The 11771-nt window shown below is 32.8% G+C and overlaps 2 protein-coding genes across 2 annotated transcripts; one reads left to right on the forward strand and one right to left on the reverse strand.

Annotated features, from left to right (window-relative positions):
* On the reverse strand, positions 1-844 carry LOC120172633 (LOB domain-containing protein 29-like). The gene is made up of 2 exons (XM_039180045.1): positions 534-844; positions 1-447 (listed from the first exon to the last, which is right to left on the reverse strand). The coding sequence occupies exons 1-2, from the start codon at positions 810-812 to the stop codon at positions 55-57; spliced, it is 672 nt and encodes a 223-aa protein (XP_039035976.1). The 5' UTR covers positions 813-844; the 3' UTR covers positions 1-54.
* A 7709-nt stretch (positions 845-8553) lies between these two features.
* Positions 8554-11345, forward strand: LOC120172632 (ribulose bisphosphate carboxylase/oxygenase activase 2, chloroplastic-like). The gene is made up of 6 exons (XM_039180044.1): positions 8554-8683; positions 8776-9092; positions 9209-9314; positions 9430-9515; positions 9622-10094; positions 10882-11345. The coding sequence occupies exons 1-6, from the start codon at positions 8639-8641 to the stop codon at positions 11160-11162; spliced, it is 1308 nt and encodes a 435-aa protein (XP_039035975.1). The 5' UTR covers positions 8554-8638; the 3' UTR covers positions 11163-11345.
* The last annotated feature ends 426 nt before the right edge of the window (positions 11346-11771 follow it).

Raw genomic sequence — 11771 nt, forward strand, 5'->3', positions numbered from 1 at the left:
TGGAAACAAGGCTCTTATATTAAAGAGCCAAATCCTTGTTTAAAAGCTTGAAATTTACTCCCAGATAGAAGGAGTCCCAGTGTTCCCCATGCGTGGATCATCTATGAGGCCTCCGGATTCGAGTCCTTCGAAGTCTATTTCTAAAGGATTTCGATAGAGATCGGAGAGAAATATCTGGTGTTCCACCCATTTGAAAGGTGGAACTGAGTCTTCTTCACGAAATTCAGTATGGATAATTTGATTTCCAGTTATGAATCCTTGCGGGTCAGCCAGAATAGCTTGTTCATCTTGATAATGGATTATGTTCATAGTTTGATCCATGGAAGCAAGTTGTATCTTATCATCCAAGTAAGTTTCTGCTTGAAGATTTCCATTGCTGGGAATCTCAACAACATGATTTGCGATTTGGTGAATGAGAACTTCAATCTCCTCTTGTAGGCTGGCAACCTGCAATAAAGGTGAAGTATTTAGTATCATTTCATGTACTCGTATTGTCTATGTTGTTCGGACTCTTCATTTTCACAAGGGAAAACCTGTTGTTGAAGTGTGAAGATATGAGCGACGCAACCGTAAACGGGGTCCCGGATTCGAGCCAGTGCTTCGTAGGATATTGTGACGGCCGCATCGCTTCGGTTATGTATCGGTAAGTGTAGTAACAGCTTGGAGACATTGCTAGCACCAAACACCTTGTGCACGGCGGCAAAGTGACCTGCAGCTTCATCATAGCAAAAGTGGGGTGCGAAAACACACTCATTAGTGCATTTTCTCCTTAGGAATTTGCATGCTCCGCATGAAGATCCAAGCCCTGTCATTTTCCCTAGCTTTTACACTTAGATTGTGTCAATGATATGCATATATAGATGCTTGTTTTGTTTAGGAATAAGAAGTTGCAAAGATTTGCTCTTTATAAGGACGCAAAACTATAAGTTATCAGTTAATTTAACAGAATGATACGTTTGATTATTTGAATAAGTTCATAATGATACGTTTGATTATTTGAATAAGTTCAAAAGAAATAAACTGGATTAGGATGAAAGGGTAACTCTTATAATAAACTTTCATAATATTTGAATTAGATTAATCGACTAATAAATTGAATATCGATAATTATAAGAAAAGTTTGAAACTGTTAAATCCAAGGGATATTATTATAAACTTAAGCTAAAATGCTTGTGGCTTTTGGGTCTCCATAATGGCCTACATTGTCATTTCTTGCATTTGGAAAGTTTGCTTATTTTATGTCTTGAAAAGGGCTTTTATTCATAAATATTCTTCACAAAATAAGGCTAATGTAATGGAAGAATCAATCATCATTATGATTAGTTGGGCTCTAAAAAAGCTAAGAGATAATTTGAAGGATAATCAAAAGTATTCTTATTGAAGAATGTCATCATGTAAACAAAAGGTTTATGAATTGAATTTTGTTTTGTTTTGGTTTGGTATGAAAAATTAATGGTGCGAAACGTTTGGAGAAAAAATAAAATTAAATGAAAAAAAAAGAAATTTGTGATGAAAGTAGAAGTTTTAGATCTGCTATACGAATTTTGTCGCACATTCAATCCATATATGAGTACATTTCTTCTATTAATTTTTCATTTGAAGTTGGAATTCATATTGAATAAGTGTTTTTCAAGTAAATTTGTGTATCGTATTTCATTTTATGGTCGTTTATTACGTAACACGTAATGCGAGAATTACATATAATCTAGTTCTTTTAATCTTGCATTATCATTTCAAGTTTTTCAACATATGCATGGCTTATCTCAAACATGTAATCCTTGTATGACTAGGGGTCCATAATGAGTTAAGCAGTTAGTGAGTAGTTCAAACTCGATTTGGTTAAAACTTGATAAAAGCTCGACTCGAACTCGAGCTCGACTCGAACTCGAGCTCGACTCAAGACCTTAACGAGCTAAGTCGAGCAAAATCCAACTCAACTCGATAAGTTCACGAGCAACTTGTTAATCTTTTATAACTTTTTAATAGTTGTCTTAAAAATTATTTCATTCAAAAATTTACTAATTTACTAATGGATAATAAAAAAAGATTAAATTACTAATCTATTAATTTTCTAATAAATAGTCAAAAATACAAAATTATTAATTAATAATTATTATTTTACTACACCCAAAAATCAAAACCTAATAATTATTTTAATGTATTTATTGATTGTTATTTTTGGTGTTTTGACTTAAAAATTGTTTCATGCACTCTTTAAAAAAATTGGTTAAATTTATTAATTTATGTTTATATTAAGTTCTATATAGTATTAATAGATTTTATTTATAGTTAAAAATAAAATAAAAATTTCGGTGAACTTAACGAGCAATGAGTCGAGCAACAAATTTTCTTAACGAGCACGAGTTGAGCAAAATTTTAACAAGCAACGAGTCAAGCAACAAATTTTCTTAACAAACACGAGTCGAACAAAATTTTAATGAGTTTAAGGAGCAACGATTTAAGTAGAGCAACAAAACTTTTTAAAGGGCACAACCAAATCACGATTGACTCGTTCGATAACCACCCTTTTATCACATTACAAGCCCCAAAAGATTCAGAAGACAAATCTTTTTCTTGTATGACATTATCGTGTTTTGCAAGTGAGTCTTTCAAGTTCATTCAATCTCTTCTGAACCAATTGCAAACTCAAAAATCAAACCAAATCACATGCTGAAAATACTTTCGCCATTATCAATGCATATTATCAATAAGTATTATTTCTCTTTTTTGATGCGCTATCCCGGTTTATTTTGTGAATGTCGTATACGAGTACGTATTAGTATAGGCTAGATATATATAATTTAGAAAAGATAAAGAATTCAGAGGTACATTTACCCCAAATTTAATGGGTTCCGATCCGACCCTATATGTTTTTTTTAAATTCAAATTCGATTTATCTTCTAAGAATAAGGTTGAGTCAATTTCTGATTTAGGGTAAAAATACCTGACTTGACAAAGAAATAATCATATAATAATATAATTAACTTTCATATATTTAGAGATAATTGCCATAATACCAATTTCTTTATATTTTTTGTTTTCACCCTAAACTCAAACATGATCCGAAAATAATAATTTAATTAACTTTCATATATTTAAAGGATAAATGCTAATATCTCTTTCTTTATTTTATTTCAATTAATTCCCTATTTTATCAAATAAAAATGAGAAATATATCGGATTTGGTTTTTATCCAAAAATTCAGGTCGAAATTTGAGTTAAGTAAACTTTCCTTAAACTCGAATCGAATAAGGTGATAGCTGAAAGTGTCATATTTAAATTGTGTTCGGGTAGGTCAAAAATTTTCGATCCAACCTGACCCATAAACATCCCTAATTTAAAAAAAACAATATAGCATGTTGATACTATTTACATGTGAATCCATCCTTTTCATGGGAGATAGGAACTGGCCCAATCAATTCATGGTTCAATGAAAAGAAATATAGATGAATTTATGGGATGAATTCACCTTTTATTTAACCTTCACAAAAGCAAATGAGAACAAAATTACATTGCTTTTCATATGCATAAATTCCTAGCTTAGGGATTGGATCATAGGCTACAACTTTTTTTGTCAGGTTATGCCTAATTCCCAATAATTAGGCAGTTTTTAATTCCTTTATATCAAAGTTGAGTTATTTTATTATATTCTTTTACATTGAATCAGGCTGTGCTGTTGGCCACTTAAGTAATGGTGGGTAGATGACACATTTCTAATAGGAGTTCCAAGCTCAGCTAGCTGCTGATATACTTGCCTACAGGTCACAGTTTCTTATTGGTAAGTGCTTCAATGTAACTTTTGCTAGTTATTTATCTCTATCTTTAGTATGATTCAAAGAAGACAAAATGCTGTTGAGTAGTGACATTCATCCCCTACCTTTTTATTCTGTCTTTTCAGTCACTGCTTAATGAAATTGAAGGTTTTGCATGGAGAGAAGCGAGATGGTGGAGAGGGGGAGCTTTCTGGCTTTCGAGTTTAACGATGATAGTGTCTTTCTTTATCATGTATTCAATTATTCAATCTATCAAACTTCCTTCCTTTCTTTCCACCTGGAAATGCTAGGCCTTAGTTTTTACTATAGCCTTTGTTTTGGTAAGGCAGCTGTGAAATTAGAAATGGAAGAGTAATATGACAATCACGATATGGATTATTTTTTATTCGCATGATATTTTTGTGTCATTTACTTCATTTTTCTATTTTATTTATTTTCTTTAGGGATAAAAATTTTATAGTTTCATTTAACACTGAAATTACCATTATCAAACATCTTCCATATCTATTGAAGATACCAACGAATTCATCTCGTATCTGCTACCAATATATATGTTTATATTTTTTGAAATCACTTTAAAACTTGTGAAATTCAACTCAAATCTCAAAACTCATAAAACCTTAAACTACTATAATATACAATATCCACAACCCGATAAGCATGAATTCAAGATATATGGCCCATTTCATCTTTCTCTACCACCCTACTATTAGAATTTGAAAGAAGATTTCATCATCAAGAAATTAAAGGAATAAGAAACGAAAAGGTTTTCGCAAAAAAAAAATATTTTAAAAAAAAAAATGATTTGTCATAACATCGTTAAGTATTTAATGATGGAGTGATTAAAGTATGAACAAATCAAAAGTTCAATGAGAAAATTAGAAATTTTTAACCTCCAGTAATCAAAATAGAAGTGAGAAAAAAAGTTAAATGATGAATTTATAATTTACCCTTATTTTGTATAGCCAATTAACATAAACCTAATAAATGCATATATTCACTACAAAACTACACTTTTAATCTAATTTTTTAGTTTACAAAAACTCGTCAAGTGGTCTCAGCGGTTAAACAGAATGTTATTTTTCTTTGAAGTTACGAGTTCAAGCGACTGTATTTGCGAGTATGTGTATGTTGTAAGTGACTAAGAAAGATTCCGAAGAGATACTATACAATTAAAACAAAATTTTCGTTTACAATATTAGTAAAGCTAATATTTTTCCCTACTAAACCAGCAATAATTAGCCTTACAAATATAAAATTTTTCCAAAACTATAGTTTCAACAATGACAACAAAAGCTAATAGATGTTTTCATAAGTATCCGACTCAACACCTCCATTTTTGTACATAATTTAAGCTGTCTGCAACTCGGTTTCTCACATGGACAACATGGAAGAATAGTGCAAAATTTCACGAAGCTGCAATAGTTTTACATAACAAAAACCCCCACTCTAAATCTTTTATTTTCGAAGTTTGTGTGTGTTATGATGACTGATGGCACTGCTACAGTTTGTATTGTTCATTTGTTGTACTTGTTTTTGCTGCAATTGGGGGAAAGAGTGGGCCATTGTGTGCTAACTTCCGCTGTTGTAAAGTCCCACACTTTTGCAATTTCTTCTTTCTTCTTTTGATTTTAACAACTTCAAATAAAAATTTTGATTTGTTTAATGTGTTTTTCATCTCTCAATTCTCAATATGAGCCGTTCTTTATCCATATCTCAGACTTGCAATGCTTCCTTTTTTCTGTTTATTCTTTTTAAATAATTTCCTTTTATAGAAAGGTTATAGCCTTGATCTCACATTTGAATATGATTGATTCTGTTGGTTGCTTATGGTAAAATGGCTTAAAACAATAATAATCTTTCAAACTTTAATCAAATTACCCCATAATTCTTTTTGTCAATTCAAACACTTGAATTTTACAGATTATCCTTGACCCCTAAAATTAACAATATCGATTTTTGAATATTCTATAGACGTGGGTCACTAGAGTGGTGTCGATATTGACATAGGACCATTTTAAACCTTATTTTTAAAAATTCAACACATTAATTTTAAGGTTCATTTTTTGGTGTTTTCAAAATTTAGGAAATAATTGGATCGTAAAAAAGTTTAGGGGTCAATTTGATGAAATATGTCAGGCTCAATGACCAGTTTGATAAAATTTATCAAGTTGACAAGTTTGATTAAATTATCCCTTAAAAAAAATTCAAACAAAAATTCTCTCATAAATTTTAAAAACGTGATAAAATGACCCATAAAAGTAATGACGTTATTTTGTGTTTAATAGACATTTGCCATTAAGGTAGTGCCATTATTAACATAAGAGGATTTTAAATTTCATATATATATTTTTAAAAATAACATGTTAATTATAGAGGCCATTTTGTGTTATACTTTTAAAATTTAAAGGTCAATTTAATCGAACTTGTCAAGATCAAGTTCATTATCTTTTCCCTTCTCAAATACAAACTTTGTTTATATATTTCGAATTTTTAGCCACGCAATCCAATTTCATTATCTTCTATTTTAATGTTGTTTAAAAATGGAAAATAAATGGTGGGAGAAAGTGTTTTGAATTAAATGAAATTAGAAAGGAAAATTTTACATATTTCCCCTCATTTCAATAACTCATTTCTCCCATGAAATGGTTGGGTTTTTTTGTGGTCCTAAATTAGGCCACGTTATTGGGCTAACAATGACATGTTAAAAACTCCAAATTTTATGCAATCTCAAGCCTACTGCTTAATGGTCTTTTCGCCACAAATTATGAGAAATAATTAAAATATAAAAATTAATTATAAATATTGAGTGCACATATTTTTTTAACCATCAATATTTCACTTATTAATTTAGATTGAGTATTGTAAAGGTTCATTAGAAGTGACCCTTCCAATCGAGCTTACTCCATTCACAACATCAAAATTCAAACTTTTATCAACTGGTTTTTTTATGACGAGTGTATGTACATTTAGCGTGTTAAAATGATAGATAAAACTAATCGAATTATAAAAATTAAAATTTTCCCATTATTTTCATTAAATTTTATCCACTAATTATTTTTTATTCTAGATTTTTTTTTATAAAGTTTTTAGCTTTCCCAAGTGGGACCAAAATGAAACATTCCAAGAAGGCACCATCCTCTAATTTATATATTTCCAAAATCCGAAAGAAAAATGAAATTAATTTGAATCACAAACAGTCTATCCACCTTATCTTTAATTATCTCTCATACAAAATCCCAAAAAGGATAGACAAATAATTTTCTAACAAAATCCCAAACATAGTCTGTGTGGTAAGAAATGGAACAGATTTTAGTGGCAAAGAAACAACCTTAACGGGTAACCTCCAAGTGATGAAGTGAAGATTGATGGACTGAGCAGAATGCAGCAATCACCACCTGCCACGCGTGTTCTTGATGTTAACTTTGACTGTGATCTGTGTGGCCTTCAACAAATGAACAAAAAAGAGCGAAACTCTACAAGAAGTCCCTGTCTCTTTATAGATTTTGTTTTAGGGACGTGGTGGTGGTGGAGGTTACTTAAATTTGAGATGGACATAATTTCAAAAATTAGTTAAGTCATAAAATAAGGAATTAGTTCTTAATTTCATTAACTGAAAAAATGATTTTAAAAATAATTAAACTAAACAAATTAAAGGTCAAGATTTAATTTCATTAAATTTGAAACTGACAAGGTTTTAAAAACTAATTAAACCAGAATGAATCAAATCATCAAAGTTGGGGACATGACCCCTCCCATCTACAACTAAGGATAAGCATGAATCATATCAGGTCAGGTCAGTTTTGCCCCCCCCCCCCACTCGAAACTAATTTAAGTAGTATATCTTTTCACCTGTTATTTAATTTGGATTTAAGGAGGTTTCATCTAATCTCGACTCGATTTTTATATATATACAATTTTTTATTTGGTAAATATGAGATCTAATTAAAAAGTATATAAAGAGAGATATTATTGTAATTATCCTTAAGTATTTAAAGGATAATTATATTGTTGCCTTGGATCGAATATTTTTGACCATAAAATCGAATCCGACCCAACCCAATCTTATCCCTAAAAAATACTGATACATTCTAACTCGAATTCGATATTTTAAAAATATTGACCTTATAAAAATTAAGGGGTTGTTTGTTTGCCTTTTAATGGAACCATTCAGCGCTGAATGATGAACCGTTCAACATTCAGCGCGTTTGTTTCGTACTTCTGAATGATTCAATGCTGACTAATTCAACAAAACAGTACTGAATGATTCAGCACAGAAGTACATTCTGAATGATTCAGAGCCATTATCAAATAGCATGTCACATTCCGAGCTAATTCATACAGAGCCTCTGAATCATTCATCATTTGAATCATTCAGTGCTTAATCATTCTGAAGTAAATAAACAACCCCTAAATCTAATTAAAACATGTTAGATTCAGATAAATGCTTATACCTCTCTACAACGTGGTTCCATCCCTATCTACTCCTGTTATAATTTGATAATTTATAATCTTCAACTTGTTGGTTTTAAAAACAAGTTAAATTATATATATCACACAACTATATGTTTAAACGAATCACATTGATTATTTGATGGATTAGAAATGATTATATTGTTGTATATGGACTAAATCATAAACAATACATAATACAAGGTCCTATAAAATTTGACTAAGATTGAAAGACTGCAAAATGCGACGTGGACCCAGAATGCTATCTTTGATTATGATTTACGTGGCCTTCAATTTTTGCACACACAATAATAAGTCCCCCTTCCCTCATAGCAATCCTTATAGCTCGTCGCCATTTTCTCCCAAGTTTGTCATTATCACTTAACATTTTACAGTTCATTCTCCTGTCTCCGATGGCGGCTTCTGTCTCCACCGTAGGTGCTGTTAACCGAGTGCCGGTACTTACCATCTCATCATCAGTTACACCATCGATTTTATTATTACATGTGTTCCAAACATGTACCAAATTGTTATGTTTTTTGTTATGCAGTTGAATTTGAATGGCTCCGGTGCCGGATCCTCGATTCCGAGCTCGGCTTTCATGGGGAACAGCTTGAAGAAAGTGAGTCCGAGGTTCAACAAGGTTCCGTCGGGGAGTTTCAAGGTTGTGGCGGCCAAAGAGGTCGAAGAGAGCAAGCAGACCGACCAAGACCGATGGAGGGGACTGGCTAACGATATTTCTGACGACCAACAAGACATCACTCGAGGGAAAGGAATGGTTGATTCCCTCTTCCAAGCTCCCATGAATGATGGAACTCACTATGCTGTCATGAGTTCCTATGAATACATCAGCCAAGGGCTTAAACAGTAAGTATCAAGTGTCATCGAGTCCAGCCGGATTCGATAAACTCGAGTTTGATATCGACTTTCGATACTTTTATTTGTATTTAGTAATGAATTTTGTGATGATTAATGTAATTTAGGTACAACTTGGACAACAACATGGATGGGTTCTACATTGCCCCAGCGTTCATGGACAAACTTCTTGTTCACATAACCAAGAACTTCATGACCCTCCCCAACATTAAGGTATGTCTTGATTTTCCGTAAGAAATATTAAGCCGTAATCGGGATATTGAACGTTTAATCATGTTCAAACTCGATTTTTCTCCATTTTTTACATTTTTCTTCTTCCTTTTCACAGGTTCCTCTCATCTTGGGTATTTGGGGAGGAAAAGGTCAAGGAAAATCATTCCAATGTGAGCTCGTATTTGCCAAGATGGGAATCAAGTGGGTTATTGACGTATCCGAATCCAAAATTTAATTTTACTCGTTTTGGGTCACGTATTCATATCTGACAGTCGTTGAATTATTATATGATGAATTAATATTACAGCCCCATCATGATGAGTGCCGGAGAATTGGAAAGCGGGAACGCCGGAGAACCGGCTAAGTTAATCAGGCAGAGGTACCGTGAGGCCGCTGACATCATCAGAAAGGGAAAAATGTGCTGCCTCTTCATCAACGATCTCGACGCTGGTGCCGGTCGTATGGGAGGAACGACACAGTACACGGTGAACAACCAGATGGTAAACGCCACACTCATGAACATCGCCGATAACCCGACAAATGTCCAGCTCCCTGGAATGTACAACAAGGAAGAAAACCCTCGTGTCCCGATCATTGTCACCGGTAACGATTTCTCGACGCTGTATGCGCCACTCATCCGTGATGGTCGTATGGAGAAGTTCTACTGGGCACCTACTAGGGATGACAGGATCGGTGTTTGCACTGGTATTTTTAGGACCGACGGTATTCCCCAAGAAGACATTATCAAGCTTGTTGACACATTCCCTGGTCAATCCATTGGTAAACTTCTTACTCTAAACTTATACCGGTCTGTGTCGTGTTAAATAGGTCTAACTATGATTTTAGTCCTTCTATCATATTGAAACCTGACATTTAATCCCTCTAGAACTAACTTGAAAATGATATAACCCGAAGCCCTAAGGATTAGACCTAAAAAACCATAACCTCAAATCCAAATGACTCAAACTAGGGATGGTACGGGTCATGTTGGGTTTTTGGCCCACTCGAACCCAATCCGAGCATAACACCCCCACCCGATCCGACCTAGATTTAAAGAAGTTATACTTGACCTGAAGCCCAACCCAAATTTAAGGTAAAAACTTATACCCGACTCGATCTGACACAAATATATATATATAATTTTTATTAAATAAAATAGGGATTTAATTGTAAAAAGTATAGCTAGGAAGGTATTATTACTATTATTCCAAAATATATAAAACTGTATTACACTATTATTCTCAAGTCTAGTAGGATAATTTTTTACCCTAAACTCAAATCCCACCCGATCTTACCTTTAAACAAACCCAACTTGAACCTAATTTTTTTTAGATAAAATGCCGACCATACAAGATCAGGTCAAAACACATTGGGTTTGGATCAAATATTCATTTTTTTATCAAACACTTGTTTTAAATACGCTTAACAAAAAATGGACTAATTATGGTATTAGTCCCTCTGTTATGCTGAAATTTAGGATTTAGTTTCTGCATTTTAGTACAATTTGATTCTTTACTTTTATAATGATACCAACATTTTTTTGTGGGGTTGGGGTTTTAATTTGCAGACTTTTTCGGTGCTGTGAGGGCCAGAGTTTACGATGACGAAGTAAGGAACTGGATCGGAGACACTGGAGTCTCCAGCATCGGTAAGAAGCTCGTGAACTCGAGGGAAGGGCCACCGACATTCGAGCAACCGAAGATGACCATCGAGAAGCTGTTGGAATATGGAAACATGCTTGTCAAGGAGCAAGAGAATGTGAAGAGAGTTCAATTGGCTGACAAATACTTAAGTGAAGCTGCTCTTGGAGATGCTAATGCAGATGCCATCAACAGAGGAGCTTTCTGAATGGGAAACTAAGCAAAAGCTTAGGGTCTTTTCTGGGGAAAATATATGGGGTTCAAAGCGATGTGGGATAATTTTCATGAATTTTGTTTTCCTTTTGTTTTAAGTGGATTTGTATACTCTATTTTTGTCTTATAAATCTCCACTTTCTTTTGTCTTAAAAACAATGTGTTGCGTTTATCGTGATTAAAGACCTAACATATACTATTTTAGTGATTACAAGCATCACGGTTGTGCATTAATAATTACAGATGACATTACTACTACCATATAATGATTGCTATTTAAATTCCTGATTTCAGTCACCCTTCCTTTATATCAATAGTTGTCATCAAGAAATTTCCTAGTCCTAAGTAATCTTTTTCCTTTTGGTAAGGGATGAAGAAAGAGATGTTTATGGATCAAATTAAAACCGAATTTAATTGAAAATTAGGTATCAAATAATATATTCAACATTAGAATTTATTAACATTAAAAAATGGTGTTGGCAAAGTAAACCCATCAAATTACAATAGGACCATCTTTTGAATCAAACAACATGACTTTGTTCAAGATTTCTTAGAACATTCCTTATTTTCAACCCAATGTTTTAACAATGTCTTCAACGTTGCC

The sequence above is a fragment of the Hibiscus syriacus genome, unplaced genomic scaffold (assembly GCF_006381635.1).
Source record: "Hibiscus syriacus cultivar Baekdansim isolate YM2019G1 unplaced genomic scaffold, ASM638163v2 tig00111877_pilon, whole genome shotgun sequence".
Classification (NCBI taxonomy): domain Eukaryota; kingdom Viridiplantae; phylum Streptophyta; class Magnoliopsida; order Malvales; family Malvaceae; genus Hibiscus; species Hibiscus syriacus.

Excerpts from the sequence above, each read along its gene's own strand:
- LOC120172633 (XM_039180045.1), bottom strand. The coding sequence starts at position 812 with ATGACAGGGCTTGGATCTTCATGCGGAGCATGCAAATTCCTAAGGAGA. Across the intron at positions 448-533 it reads TCTTCACACTTCAACAACAG|GTTGCCAGCCTACAAGAGGA; the intron begins GTTTTCCCTTGT and ends CCTTTATTGCAG.
- LOC120172632 (XM_039180044.1), top strand. The coding sequence starts at position 8,639 with ATGGCGGCTTCTGTCTCCACCGTAGGTGCTGTTAACCGAGTGCCG. Across the intron at positions 8,684-8,775 it reads GTGCTGTTAACCGAGTGCCG|TTGAATTTGAATGGCTCCGG; the intron begins GTACTTACCATC and ends TTTGTTATGCAG. Across the intron at positions 9,516-9,621 it reads TTTGCCAAGATGGGAATCAA|CCCCATCATGATGAGTGCCG; the intron begins GTGGGTTATTGA and ends TTAATATTACAG.